We start from the raw sequence: 16,373 nt of genomic DNA, 5'->3' as shown, positions 1-16,373 counted from the left end.
ATATGGATATTTTCATCATACAAAATATTTAAACGAAAAAATTGATCTGCAGATATTAAATATGTATTAAAAAATGATGACTATGTGGATCAATCGAACAAGATAGTACACTCCATGTCGAATTTTCTACACTGCTCATGATGCATAAAAAATTTGCCGACTGGCCAATAGTCTTTGGGCTAGTAGCAGAGCTCTTTCGGCCCACCAAGGGCCATGAATGCGTGGAAATGTTCGTCTCCTGTAGCATTTCTAAAGAAGTTAAAAACGCAAGATCACCATCCACTTTGCTTCTTCCTATACACATCTTGATCTCTGCTTGGTTTTGGAAAGCTTCTCTTTTGAGCACTAGTTGTCAGCAAGCCTGTTTGAGCACTATGTTAATTTCTCAACGTTCTACAGATCTCTTGCCTCACCAATATTCAGGCGTATAACATGCCATTGTTATTCTGCAATTAAATTGACACAAGAAATTCACCTCCGAGTAAACATAATGTCCGCTCTCTCGCCATCTTTCATACTAAATCTGTCCATAAAGTACTTGGTGATGAGGCAAGACTACGTTACAGAACACACGATCACTCTAAACCAAGTATAATATATATCGAATATACGTGTAATTTAATTAGAGACCAAGCACATAGCACCCTCACCATCTTGTACTCCACAGTCAGTTGCCTGAGATAAGGACTCGATCAAGGATATCGATGAGCAGCTGGGGAGCAGTTAGCGGAGGGCAATGCCCAGACTTAATTATCTCCAAGGAGACCCTGCCCTTTATCTTGCTCTGCATGTAATGTGCCACACTCATTGGGACTACAATGTCATCGGTGCACTGAACGATGGTGCATGGAAGCTCTACCTTCTCAAGGACATCCCTGAAATCACTCATGAAGACCATTTTCCCCACAGACAGTGCTATCTCAGGTCTCATCCTCAGGAAATCCTGCATAAATTTTTCAATGGAGTCGGGATGATCTACTCCAATGAGGGGAGGGGCGAAGCTTTGAGCCCATGTCTGGAAATTGGATTCCATGGCAGAGAGTATTTCATCAACTTCCGACCTCTTCATACCTCCTTCGTATCCTTCTTCGTTCAAGTACCTGCAAGTAGAAGAATGACATGATCAAATAGTTGGAAGGTGTAAGCAAACTGGTAGATGTGGTTATGGATCAGGCCCGTCCACTTTTTCCTGGGTCGGACAGGGTCTAATTTGGTGGCACATGGACTCAGCCTGACTTGGGCTATGGATGGGAAGGCCCATATGCTTGAAGTAATTCTGTTTCCGGCCGGTCTCTGCTTGGGTTTGACGACCTTGGTGTTTGGTCCCTCTGGGTTAGGTTTGAGTTCCCTCGTTCTGTGTGGGATGCGAAATGATACAAGCGGTGGTTAACCATTTTTGAGAGGGGGAAAAAAAAAAAAATAGAAAATAGAATTGGACTACAGGCCTTCTGTGATACTAGCGGTTGGGCCCGAGCAGTATTTGGTTGGGTTTAATCTCTCTGCATATTTTGCACGGCAATGGATTGTACAGCTGTCGTCCCATTAAGAAGATGGGAAGCTGATTTACATCGCATAATGATGTGCCATGTTTCGCACCCAAGGAAATACATCCCGTTGGACATTTATCCATCTCCACCATCCAAAAGGCGTGACAGCTATTAAGAGCTATAAAGATCCATGACAAACAAGGACTAGGTCTACATTTGGTTGTAGAAGCCTAGTCATTGATAACATTTTTGACTTTGTACCAAAGCTAAATTTGTTGGACTTTATTGATTTTTTTAAAAAATATAAGAAAAATAAGGGTCGGACATAAAAAACATTGTCCAGTTAAGAAAAAAAAAATATAAAAAATGATGAATTATATAGACCCAAGGCCCCTGATATTAAGTGATCCCACGACCCCGCAATAGAGGTCCATGTTCTACTAATATATAAAACATGTTCAGAAGAGGCCAGCCTCAGATTATTAAGAGCTTGCTTGGACGAATAAGCTGGAAATCCTATTGAATTCGTGGATTGGACTGATAAAACATTTACAGATCGATCTAGGCCCATATCTATAACCATCCAAGATGGATTTTCGAGTGGAATAGTCTAGCTTATAAGTCTATTAGCTAACTATTTTATTGATCTAATCCACAAATATAATTGAATTTTCAACCCATTTATCCAAACAGACTCTAAGGAAGAGGCGTTATTGTCTCACTAGATAGAATAATCAATAATGATAAGGTCCTTGTACATATAGAGGACTTCACATATAGAGCCATTGTGATTGATATATATATATATATATATATATATATATATATATATATATATATATATATAACTTCGATCTTTTTTGTCTCGTCGGATAACGTAGGGGGCAATTTCGATGTATCAATCAGAATTATATATATATATATATATATATATATATATATATATATATATATATATAGATGTTGAGAAGTCTACAGCTCATGTTCTAATTCAGCGTAGATTGGTAGCTGGAGTTTGGAAATTAGTCTTATTTCAAAATTTTACTGTTCTTTTCGCTATACCCCTGGATTGTTTTATTTAGCTTATTAGAGAGACATTGTGATAGCCCAGCCAGCCCAAACAAACCAAAAAAAAAAAAAAAATGATGAAGACTCCCTGTGGGAGTCTTCTTCTTCCGACCGGCTTCTAATCGGAGTCGGAAACCTCACCGGAGAGGAGTCAAACTCCTCTCCTTTGGTTCTATTTAAAGGGGAGACCCTTCTCCCTTCTTCCTACCAAAGAATCCCGGGGCAAAACGGCGGCAATCGCCGGAAATTTTCTCACGGAGACCCGTCCTTGTGCCATCCAATTTCTCGCCGGAAAAGCCTCGCCGGCATCGGAGGTAAGCTTCCTCCCCTTCCTCTCTCCTCCCCCTTCCTTCCCGTGCCGATGTGCACGCTCGCCGGCGACCGAAGTCGCCGAATTTTGTTGTGGAAGAATCTTCTTTTTTTGCCATTTTTCCGTCGTCGGTGGTCACCGTCGACCACCGATTTGGCCTCCTCTTGCTGCGGATCGTCTCTCCTCTTGCCGACGGCCGCCCCACGCCGGCTACGCCGTCGGCCGGCCACCCAACTAGGGGACTGTGAGGTCCCCTGTTTCAGCCCAAAATAAGTCCACGGGAAGAAGAAAAGAAAAAGAAGAAGAAGAAGAAGGAAAAGAAAAAGAAAAAGAAAAGAAGAAGAAGGAAAAGAAAAGAAAAAGAAAAGAAAAAGAAGAAAAAGAAAAAAAAAGGAAAAGAAAAAAAAAAGGAGAAAGAAGAAAAATAAAATGATAATAATATAATAATAATAAATAGGATTTTTTCCTCTCTCTTCCGTGAAGAAAAAGAAAAAAAAAGAGAGAGAAAAGAAAAGAAAAATTATTAAATTAATTAATAAATATAAATAATAAAATATGAGAAAGAGAGTTTCTCTCTCTTCCCTCTCTCTCTTCAGCCTGAACTAGTATTTTCTCTCTCTAGAATTGGACTTTCTCTCTCTACTTTCTCTCTCTAGAATCCTCTCTCTAGATTATTTCTCTCTCCTAAGATTTTTAATTTTGAGAAGAATGATGATGAATTTAAATGATTCTCGTAATGGATTTTTGATCTGTGATCGTCGGACGATACACCGACATCCACTTTGATCAGATCAGGTATTTTTAGATTTTATTTCTCATGATCTTATTGAATTATCCACATGATAATTTTAGCATGATTTGATCTGATCGATCAGAATTTGTTGAATCATATTGTCTGAAGAATTCAAGATGAGTTTTCTCTCTCCAGAATTTTCTCTCTCTAGAATTTTCTCTCTCTAAAATATTCTCTCTCTCTTGATTGATTCTCTCTCTAAAAAAAAAGTTAGTGAATGAAGAAATTTCTTTTAATAAGTCTGATCTGATTTTAATGAAGAATCCTGATCTATGATTGTCAGACAGCGTACTGGCACCCACCTTAATCAGACCATGAATCTTTAGATTTGATCATCCATGATCCCGATCTAGCCATGACTTGATTTGATCATATTGATTTCACCAATTGAGATATTGGACCAATCGTAATGTTGGATTGTGTCACCTGATCAATTTGAATTGTACCTCATGAATTCTCTCTCTTCTGATTTTCTCTCTCCACTTGATTTTATGAAATCGATGAAGAAACTTCGGTCCTATCACTTCGAATCCGATTTGATCTGATAGTCAAATTTTGGATCGTTTAGGTCCTAATTAGATTTTTGATTAGATGAAATTAGGTGATCAGACCCAATCTAAATCGTTGAAATATGGTATTCGTATTCTTTCTAATTATTGAAATTGATTCTGTATAGGATTGTGAATGTTTGATCATGGGATATCGCAATATGATCTACGAACAGAATTTTTGGAAGAAAATTTATAGAATTATGTGGATTTATTGGAATGCGTTCGAGGTAAGTAATGTTTTACTTTTTCTAGATTTATCGGCAAATTATAATGTATTTTTCTGACATGATTTGTGAAACGATGCATGAATTGGATGAATGATATTTTATTATGAAAATATCTTATTTAAAATGTTATGATGAAGCATGATTGAACATATTGATTTCATGATGCATTACATTGATTGATTTCGATACTACATGATTATATATTTTATTATCGAAATTAGAATATGAAACATGATTTATGAAGAATTATGATATAAGAAACAATAAGAATTGACAACCTGACTATGTAAAGGACCCTGCCAATGGGGGCATATATGTTGGCAATTGATTGTCCTGAGGGTTTATGTCGCCAGCGAGACCAGCGACATGTCGCCAGAGAGACCAGCGACAAACCGCCAGAGAGACCAGCGGTTCCAAAGGACATGGCTGCCAGATGATTCGCAGCCTACCGCAAGCAGATACGCGGTATTATGACCCTGCCACAGGAAAAATATGGTCATAGCTCATGGTTGACGAAAAAAATTGAAGAACAAAAAAAATTGAAATCCTGAAAGAAACTTGAAATTTCGAAAAAGAAATAAATTTGGCATGAATTATATTGCATAATTGAAATTGATTTCGAATTGATGAACTCTATATGCTTATTTTCTATAAATGATTATTTACTTAAATACCTGATGAAATCTGTTGAGAAGTGATCATTGCTTACTGGGCTGTCTAGCTCATTACTTTCTATTTTTTTTTACAGATGTTGAGGAATTAAGATGATACAAGATATGAATGGAAGAGTGATCAAAAGCAGAATCTTCATACTTTTATTTTGGTTGAAAGGCTTATTGAATTTGATGCAAAGCCTTTGAATTGTTGTTGAATTTATTGAGATATTAAAGAAAAAGTTTAAGTCATTATATTTTAGATTTAAATTGTTGACTAATTATTCCGCTGTTGTTTTAGGATAATATGATAAGATGCCTTGCATGCTTATGGGAAGAGTTTTTTATGAGTATGCAGTGGTTGCCATGACCCTCGATTCAAAATCTCGGGTCGGGGGCGTGACAATTATAGTGGTATCAGAGCATAAGTAGATAAATTATGAAACATAGAATCAGATATAGAATGGGTGTAAGTGGATAGACACCAGGGACATTATAGTGTAGATCTTTAATGATTATAGTGGGAGAAATATTTAAAAATTTTGATTAAACATTGAGATTATGTATAAAAAGATCGCAAGAGATTATGACATATAGAATTTAAAATATGATGGATGATCTATTGATCATGATATGATTAGTTAGATCTTGATCGAAAGTAATCACAAAAGGATTGACATAAAATTTTATTATGCATTGTGGTTATTAATTTGATCATTGGTTATTCAAGTGAATCGTAAGTTCAAATTCGATGTGAAAATAATACTATGATATTACTTCTAGTTGAGAAGTTGACTATTATTGACAAGATAAAGATTTGACGATAAAATGTTGTTCCAGAATGGGCTAAGAAATTTTTTTTTTTTATGGTGCTTGATTGAAATATTTATCGAAAGTGAACTTGGTATGTGGATCATATATAAAGTGGCATATTAGGATGAAGGCGTATTTGGAGATATTGCAAAGAAGCCTATTTTTTTATTGATGAAATTGATTTTGAGGTTGTAGAATATTCATCGTACTAGAATCTTTAATCATCATCCTTAGATCTAGATAATGGATCTTATTATGTCTTTTGGAGACTATATGATGTGTATGAAATTTTAATTTAAAGATTTCGTATCTAAGTTGATCAAGAGATTTTCTGATATTATTGTTGATGTTGTTAAAGAAAAAATTGATATCTTTAGATTAAGATAAAAGATCCTATTTATATTTATTTCAGATTAAGGGATCAATGTGAATTTATAATTTAGAAATTTGAGATTTAAGAATTGATATGGAGTTCCTTTGCTTTTGTTAATGAGGTCTCTAATTGAATCTACTATTAAATGGAGATTTGATTTTTGAAGCTTGTATGATTGTTATGAAAGGATATTTAATAGATATTGAAGATCCTGATGATAGAGATTTTAGAAAAAAAAATAATGATTTGAAATCCATATATATTTCGATTATGTCCAAATTTGGTGGAGCATCGAAGGATTTTCTCGTTGATTTGACTTATAAAGATTTTTGGTTTGAAAATTATCGAATTGAAGTGATATGAGAATTAAGATTTGATTCATATTGATTATAGTAAATCTATATGATGGTTTAAATATGATATTGGACTCAAGGGTTAATCAAGATTATTGTACACCAGTAAAGGTATGAATGAGAATCGAAAGTTAATCTTTGATTTCAATTAAAATTTGAAATTTTCAGATAAAGAAATAATTTGATCAAACTTTTTTTGGTGAACCTAAAAAATTTTGATTGTTAGATCAGAGTGCGCAGCGGAAGCATGGTAATCTGGATTACTTTGAGTAAGTCAAGAATGTTGATTCTTTGAGTCAAAGAATTATGATAAATGATATGGTTTGATACAAAAAATTTATTGATATTAGAAAGAATAATATTTTAAAATTTTGAATTATTTTAGATATCCTAATATGATTTTTAAAAGTAGAGCTTCCATCTACTATGCTACAAAAATAATTAGCATCCTAATTCTAGGATGAGTGGACCTTTGATTTTTGATTTTAGATTTAGAATATTTAGAGATAAATTTTTTCTATCTTAGAATTAAATTTTATAATTCTCTATTTATTAAAAAAATTTGAGATTATTTATCGAATGATGATTTTGATCTTAGATTAGTATACTCAAATAATTATCTCCAGGGTATAATGAAATTTGAAGTTAGAACTCTTTTGATTATTATTATTTCTCAGACTGAATGAAAAGATTGAGGTTATCTATTGATATTGACGATTGTTCTACAAAAGATAGATTGGAGTTATTCATAATTTGATAATGAATCGATTAATTAAGAGTTGTTAATGTTTAGATAAAGAAAATTGATATACTTACTTAGAATAGAGACATTGATTTTGATTATAAGAAAAATATAGTTTTGATTTAGATCAATTTTTGAGTTACTGATTTTTATTATGGAATGACTTAATGATAAAATTTACTTCAAGAATTAGAATATTTAAGAGTTTGAGGGTTTGAGTAAGAAAATTTCGATGACTAGAAATAGTGATATTGATTCAATCAATAATGGTGATATTGATCTTTACGAAATGACTTAATGATGAAGTTGCATCAAGAAATAAAATATCAAAAGTTCGAGAATGAGATTGAAATCTTCAACCTTTGAAAGTACGAATAAGAGAAAATATTTTAAAATTTTGATTGATTGAGATGTCATCATATGATTCATAGAAGTATATTTTCCTATCTTATGATGGGTTAAAATTAAGGGTGGTTAATATTTTGAAATAAATAAATAAATGAATGAATGATGATGAATGAAGCTCTTATGCAAGAATAGAGACATTGATCTTTTTCTATTCACAAGAGATAGATTTGATTTTAATTTGAGTCATGAGATATTGAATATTAATTTTTACAGAAAATAAGATCATAATTTCAAAATCTTGAAACATTGAAAATCTTTGAGACGTGGATCTTGATAAATAAGAAAATGAAGGTTCCATTTCAGATAGATATTTGATGTACCAACTTTTTCTTATGAAATGATTTAAGAATGAATTTATATCAAGAATTAGAATATTTGTGGATGAGATTCAAGTAAGAAACTATGAAGACTCAAGCAAGAAAAATTTCGAGGACGAAATTTCTTTTAGAGGGGAAGAATGTGATAGCCCAGCCAGCCCAAACAAACCAAAAAAAAAAATGATGAAGACTCCCACAGGGAGTCTTCTTCTCCCGACCGGCTCCTAATCGGAGTCGGAAACCTCACCGGAGAGGAGTCAAACTCCTCTCCTTTGGTTCTATTTAAAGGGGAGACCCTTCTCCCTTCTTCCTACCAAAGAATCCCGAGGCAAAACGGCGGCAATCGTCAGAAATTTCCTCACGGAGATCCGTCCTTGTGCCATCCAATTTCTCGCCGGAAAAGCCTCGCCGGCGTCGGAGGTAAGCTTCCTCCCCTTCCTCTCTCCTCCCCTTCCTTCCCGTGCCGATGTGCACGCTCGCCGGCGACCGAAGTCGTCGGATTTTGTTGTGGAAGAATCTTCTTTTTTTGCCGTTTTTTCGTCGTCGGTGGTCACCGTCGACCATCGGTTTGGCCTCCTCTTGCTGCGGATCATCTCTCCTCTTGCCGACGGCCGCCCACGTCAGCTACGCCATCGGCCGGCCACCCAACGAGGGGACCGTGAGGTCCCCTGTTTCAGCCCAAAACAAGTCCACGAGAAGAAGAAAAGAAAAAGAAGAAGAAGAAGAAGGAAAAGAAAAAGAAAAAGAAAAGAAGAAGAAGGAAAAGAAAAGAAAAAGAAAAGAAAAGAAGAAAAAGAAAAGAAAAAGGAAAAGAAAAAAAAAAGAGAAGAAGAAAAATAAAATGATAATAATATAATAATAATAAATAGGATTTTCTCCTCTCTCTTCCGTGAAGAAAAAGAAAAAAAAAGAGAGAGAGAAAAGAAAAGAAAAGAAAAATTATTAAATTAATTAATAAATATAAATAATAAAATATGAAAAAGAGAGTTTCTCTCTCTTCCCTCTCTCTCTTCAGCCTGAACTAGTATTTTCTCTCTCTAGAATTGGACTTTCTCTCTCTACTTTCTCTCTCTAGAATCCTCTCTCTAGATTATTTCTCTCTCCTAAGATTTTTAATTTTGAGAAGAATGATGATGAATTTAAATGATTCTCGTAATGGATTTTTGATCTGTGATCGTCGGACGATACACCGACATCCACTTTGATCAGATCAGGTATTTTTAGATTTTATTTCTTATGATCTTATTGAATTATCCACATGATAATTTTAGCATGATTTGATCTGATCGATCAGAATTTGTTGAATCATATTGTCTGAAGAATTCAAGATGAGTTTTCTCTCTCCAAAATTTTTTCTCTCTAGAATTTTCTCTCTCTAAAATATTCTCTCTCTCTTGATTGATTCTCTCTCTAAAAAAAAGGTTAGTGAATGAAGAAATTTCTTTTAATAAGTCTGATCTGATTTTTATGAAGAACCCTGATCTATGATTGTCAGACAGCGTACTGGCACCCACCTTAATCAGACCATGAATCTTTAGATTTGATCATTCATGATCCCGATCTAGCCATGACTTGATTTGATCATGTTGATTTCACCAATTGAGATATTGGACCAATCGTAATGTTGGATTGTGTCACCTGATCAATTTGAATTGTACCTCATAAATTCTCTCTCTTCTGATTTTCTCTCTCCACTTGATTTTATGAAATCGATGAAGAAACTTCGGTCCTATCACTTCGAATCCGATTTGATCTGATAGTCAAATTTTGGATCGTTTAGGTCCTAATTAGATTTTTGATTAGATGAAATTAGGTGATCGGATCCAATCTAAATCGTTGAAATATGGTATTCGTATTCTTTCTAATTATTGGAATTGATTCTGTATAGGATTGTGAATGTTTGATCATGGGATATCGCAATATGATCTACGAACAGAATTTTTGGAAGAAAATTTATAGAATTATGTGGATTTATTGGAATGCGTTCGAGGTAAGTAATGTTTCACTTTTTCTAGATTTATCGGCAAATTATAATATATTTTTCTGACATGATTTGTGAAACGATGTATGAATTGGATGAATAATATTTTATTATGAAAATATCTTATTTAAAATGTTATGATGAAGCATGATTGAACATATTGATTTCATGATGCATTACATTGATTGATTTCGATACTACATGATTATATGTTTTATTATCGAAATTAGAATATGAAACATGATTTATGAAAAATTATGATATAAGAAACAATAAGAATTGACAACCTGACTATGTAAAGGACCCTGCCAATGGGGGCATATACGTTGGCAATTGATTGTCCTGAGGGTTTATGTCGCCAGCGAGACCAGCGACATGTCGCCAGAGAGACCAGCGACAAACCGCCAGAGAGACCAGCGGTTCCAAAGGACATGGCTGCCAGATGATTCGCAGCCTACCGCAAGCAGATACGCGGTATTATGACCCTGCCACAGGGAAAATGTGGTCATAGCTCATGGTTGACGAAAAAAAATTGAAGAACAAAAGAAATTGAAATCCCGAAAGAAACTTGAAATTTCGAAAAAGAAATGAATTTGGCATGAATTATATTACGTAATTGAAATTGATTTCGAATTGATGAACTCTATATGCTTATTTTCTATAAATGATTATTTACTTAAATGCCTGATAAAATCTGTTGAGAAGTGATCATTGCTTACTGGGCTGTCTAGCTCATTACTTTCTATTTTTTTTACAGATGTTGAGGAATTAAGATGATACAAGATATGAATGGAAGAGTGATCAGAAGCAGAATCTTCATACTTTTATTTTGGGTTGAAAGGCTTATTGAATTTGATGCAAAGCCTTTAAATTATTGTTGAATTTATTGAGATATTAAAGAAAAAGTTTAAGTCGTTATATTTTAGATTTAAATTGTTGACTAATTATTCCGCTGTTGTTTTAGGATAATATGATAAGATGCCTTGCATGCTTATGGGAAGAGTTTTCTATGAGTATGCGGCGGTTGCCATGACCCTCGATTCAAAATCTCGGGTCGGAGGCGTGACAGACATCCTCTAGTAAAGATAGCATATTTGAAGTGGTGTTAATATATTATATTGCTTATCAAATCTGGCTATCTAAAAATAATCATTTTTTTCTAAGATATTAAGTAGAGTGCAAGGATGACTTTTTTAAAAGCTTTGACTCTAGCCAAGAAGTTTGTCCATATATCGACTTTAGAGAGATTTATTATATAAGAAAAAAATCTATAGCTCTTCAAATGCAGCTTCTGCATCCTTTTATTTATCTTATTTTTTTTTTGGAGTCATCACCCCCTATCTATATCAAGGTTAATTTTGATAGCAGTATACAAGTAAGAGAAGCTGTTGGTAGGGTAGATTTTGTTTTAAGGGGTGCTAATGGAATCTATATTGCTGCTGGAGGTGTTAAAATTTTCGATACTACTATTTCATTGGTGGAATTATGAGCTGCATGGGAAAAACTGACTTATACCATACAAAGGTTGAGTGCTTCTCACATTTACTTAAAAGGAGATTTCTTGACCGTCATTTGATGACTAGTAGCTCTACCATCTATTGATGCTAGTACCTACCTTCTACTACATTATTGTTGGTTAATGGTGTGTGCTTTATTTTTTATCAAAGTTCCGCATATCTACCAAAAAACTAATAATGCTGATGGCAAATTATGTAGCTAATCGCATTGGATATACGCTATAGGATTCTTCAATATATTTTCTGTATCAATTTTTAAATATTTTATTTTTTAATTTTATGAATGAATATATGCATACTCATCTTAATTAGTTAATTTATCCATTTTATCAAAAAAAAAAAAAAAAAAACTAAAATCCTTGCAACATGACAAGCTATGACAACGCGGAGTGCCATTTTCATCCATTCTTCCGTTAGGACCTATCTTTCACAGCCACGCCATATTTTATAAGATTTTGACAGCCACCATCTGTTAACGGATGATTGAGTGCTCCAAGATCTATTTCTTTTCCAGAGAAATGAACCACCATGTATCTAGATGAAAATATTTAAGGTTTTGCTAAGGTGCTTCTGCATTATTTTTAATAAAATCAAATAAAAATACCTTTTTTGATAACAATCAAATAATAATCCCAGCATCCATGCTAAAAATTATATGGGAAAATAAAATGGCAATAGAAAATATTTGTTCTTAATTAATGAAAAAATTATTAATTATATCCAATGGTGAAGCAATAATGATGAGAGAACCGAAAATTTATTTTATCTCCTTTACTTAATATGCGAATATATACATTGCAGTAACCCAAAAATATGTTAGATGTGATGGCTGATGGACAATTTGACCATCTCACAGATGTGGAATAGGCTGCATATCATACCTCAAGATGCAAGTTTCATGCATTTTAGGGCACAATGTGCGGCATGCGACCATGTGTTAGACATAAATCATATAGCGTCAGCCAAACTTTTTGTATGTATACACTCCCTCCGTGTCTTTCCACAGAGTTTGGATTGTGTCTTTGATTGATCTTCTTTCACAATATAAATCATTGAATCACTTTTTGCATAACTTTCAAAGTACCCAAATCTCCCTCTTTCATCTATTATTATAGGCCATGAAACAGACGTTGGATTTTGAAAGCTGTGCAAAACATGACCCAATAGATTCATCGTGTGAGGCAAAAAAAAAAAAACCCTATCAATCCTAACCACCAAAGATACAATCCATACCCCTCTCCAGGGAAAGAAAAGATATCCATACACACGAATAATTTAAATGGTGCGAGCATTTTTTTTCAGAAGAAAAATAATCTGAGCAATTCATAAAAATGAGATAAAAGAGGAAACAAATAGAAGTATGTTCAAGAAATACTTCACCTTGGAGATGCTCCAACGAGTACGAGGTGACTGAAGAGGTCAGGCCTCTCAATGGCCGCGATGCATCCGATCATGCCGGCCATGGAGTGTCCCACGAATATTACTTCTCTTAAGTTCATGTCATCCATGAGAGAGATGAGGTCCTCGGAGAAGGCACCGTAAGAAGAATACCTCGAGGTATCGAAGTCAATCGGGGGTTCGATGGAGCTCGAGAAGCTCCAATCGAACACCACAACTCGATACCTTTTGATCAGGTCGGGTAGGACGTAATCCCAAACAGATTGGCTGCTTCCATACCCATGCCCAAGCACCAGAGTTAACCCACCACTCCCAAGGATCTTTGCGTTCATGGCTTCTAAAACTATGGAGACGGAGGAAGGAGAGGGAGGGGAAAATGATGATAGCGGTGGTGGCCATCTTGTGCCTTGGGACGCTATAAATAGCGATGAAGACCGCATGAGAAAGACAACAACATGTTATGTTAGAACAATTTTTATTAATTATTAAGCAGTACAAAAATCTGACCATGGTGACACCCATCCATTTCCCTTGGAAGCACTGGTACTGGAATATTGTGCTCATTGGTTTGAAATTGCGGAGAGAAACATTTATTGAAACTATAATTTTGAATATAAAAATTTATCATGTGATTTCATTAAATCAATACTTTTTTGGAAAAATAATAAGCAAGACTTCCCTATGGGAAGAACATATATGATGGTCACAGATGGAAAGCCATCCAGTAACCGGTAAACACGGGCCCCTCGGCATTCATGTCCTTCGACACACGTCGTTGCAGACATGTGGTTCGGCCTTTGCCCTTCGAGATGCACACCTTTTCTCTGCAATAAAAAACGGAAGGACCCACCATTATGGGTCCAAGCAAAGAAAAAATCTCATTGGGTGTCGCCAAATCATTACTAATAGATTCGTTCTAAAGGATGTTCGGATGCCGGACCATAATCACGGATTTCCAGGCATAAAAGTTGCATTTGGAATGCTGCGAGGGAGCAGGTACTCACACAAGGTTGAGTCGTAGAACATGATCATAGCTGACATGAAAAAAATTTAATACGAAGACTTCGATTGCAAGGAGCTGCAGAGCAGCACAAGTCCATTAGTTCGCTTTTTGTTTTACATGAATATTTTCTTCTTGCGCCGTATGAGTCATATGGCTAGGGCAGTCAGAATAGACTGTGTACCTGGTCTAATCACATGTTTGTGGTTTCCATATTTCAGATGTACAACCCAAATCCAATTCGGATAGGATAGGTTTTATCCAATTTATAATAAATTTGAAGCAGATATGGATAAGAATAAAATTATTTTTAAACTTGATCTATATATATTTTTTAAAATAAAAAATTAATTTATATATAAATAAAAATATATTTTTTAATTTTATCCGATCCGAACCAACCTGTTTGTACAATTTTTTCTATCTCACTCTCTTTTAAGGCAGATATGAGGAGGACAGGGATAATAGCCAATCCGGTCTCATATTTAATGCATTAATCTAAACATTCTCTTGTTAAAGCATGTTTTTCAAATCATGGAATGCATCAATCCATCTGCAACCCTTTATAAATAGGTTTCTTTTCTAGCTTTGTTTGTCCCTTCCCCCTTCACCTTTCCTTTTAGAATCATCCGCCTGGAAATATGGTTTGCCTGCCCCCCACCTTTCTTTTTTCTTTTTAGAGTCATCCATCCAGTAATATGGTTTGCCTACGGATGCAAGCTATATCTCTACAACATTGGTGTTGGAAAATATAACATACCTGACCTTCAATATTCCCATGTTTTTCAGATTTTACTCAGACCGTCGGTGCCGGATATTGCTTTAGAAAATTACAGATGGCTGGGGCAACACAACCCAGGCTAACTAACCTCTTTAACCAGCGTCACTCCCACGGTCCCATATTCTTGTGGACACTTAAAGAACCTATGGATAATTAGAACCTCTCTAAAATTATCCTCAAAAGATGTTTGTCTGTCTAATTTATAATTTACAAATGGTCCGTTAATTGATGATCATCCATATTTTATTCTCTGGTGCCCCCTATGATTATAGCTAGTAGATGAAGACAGAAAGAAAGGTCAATTTTTTTTTTTTTAAAAAAAGAACATGGGGTAAAGGCCTCGGAAGCAGACATCTAGATGACGTGGTTCGACTTTGGATGTGCGTCCAAGGCCCAACTTCTCCCTTCTCGGCGATTAGAGTTGGCGGGATGCTCATTCAAAAAGAAGGTAAAGTTGGTCGATTTGTCCAACTCGGTCAATGTAGGATAGTCTGTTAAACAACTTGAAAGAATTTTTATCATAAAAAACTAGCATTTACCCCTACGTTGTCAGGATTTAATTGATAGTAATTGTTGGGGGATACCCACCGACCGACCGACCGACTATCGGAGGGCCCGACCGGCTGGCGGCCCGACCGACCGACCGACTATCGGAGGGCCCGACCGGCTGGCGGCCCGACCGACTATCGGAGGACCCGACCGGCTGGCAGCCCGACCGACTAACCAACGGCCCGACGGACGACTCTGACTGGCCGATCGTAGGTCGGGCGACAGGCCGACGGACGCCATCAGCGGCTAACTGCGGCCATTCCACGGTCCATTCCCGACCGACTAAACCCAGAGGTCCGGTAGCCGACCCACATGAAGCTCGCCGACCGACGGAGGAGTCCGACGCCACTCTGCTGGCCACCGACCTTGGGTCGGCCGACTCCACCAACCACCGTACGGCCGCCAGACGTTGTCAGCTCTGACACGGACATGCGGCACAGTTACCTAGGGGCATTGTCCCACCGAGAGCCGGGTCAACCCTGGTGATTAGACGGCTACACGGCGACATGACGTTTTCACGGCGGCTCTGACAGCCTACAGTGAGTTGACAGTTCCTCACTTGTCCGCGCCATTAATGATGGCGCCATACCGTGCTCCACTATATATACCGGGGAAGGCAACAGTGCAAGGGATCGATCCGCCCGTCTCTCCCACATACGCAGGCTCGCTCCTCTCTCCCTCTCCCTCTCTCCTTCTCAGAGCTCTCTGTCTGCATTTCACTGTTGCCCAGTCACCTCTCTGACTTGACCGTCGGAGGGTCCCCGCCGGAGCCGCCTCCGGTCAGTGCGGACTTCCTTTTGCAGGTGCACGCTTCCCGGCGATCGGGCGACGAGGCGATTGGCCGCAACAGATTGGCGCGCCAGGTAGGGGACAGCATGACAAAGACAAGAGCTCAACGATCGAGAGTCACTGGGTCGGCCAGGCGCTCTTCCCGCCGGGAAGAAGCCTCCCCGCCACCACCGGCGGCGGAGCCTAGCTCTCCGCGCCCTGCAGTGACCACGGAGGCCCAGATTGCGGCCATCGTACGGCAGATGACCGTACTGACCGACGCA

The 16,373-nt window shown here is 36.7% G+C and overlaps 1 protein-coding gene across 1 annotated transcript; it reads right to left on the bottom strand.

Annotated features, from left to right (window-relative positions):
- Window positions 1-418: 418 nt before the first annotated feature.
- Window positions 419-13,406, bottom strand: LOC105040276 (strigolactone esterase D14). Its single transcript, XM_010916735.3, has 2 exons — window positions 12,974-13,406; window positions 419-1,100 (listed from the first exon to the last, which is right to left on the bottom strand). Exons 1-2 carry the CDS (start codon window positions 13,321-13,323, stop codon window positions 668-670), a joined length of 783 nt encoding a protein of 260 aa, XP_010915037.2. The 5' UTR covers window positions 13,324-13,406; the 3' UTR covers window positions 419-667.
- Window positions 13,407-16,373: the final 2,967 nt, after the last annotated feature.

This window comes from Elaeis guineensis, chromosome 3 (genome assembly GCF_000442705.2).
Source record: "Elaeis guineensis isolate ETL-2024a chromosome 3, EG11, whole genome shotgun sequence".
Classification (NCBI taxonomy): domain Eukaryota; kingdom Viridiplantae; phylum Streptophyta; class Magnoliopsida; order Arecales; family Arecaceae; genus Elaeis; species Elaeis guineensis.
The sequence above is the reverse complement of the archived record's forward strand: the minus strand, read 5'-3'. Positions and strand labels throughout refer to the sequence as shown.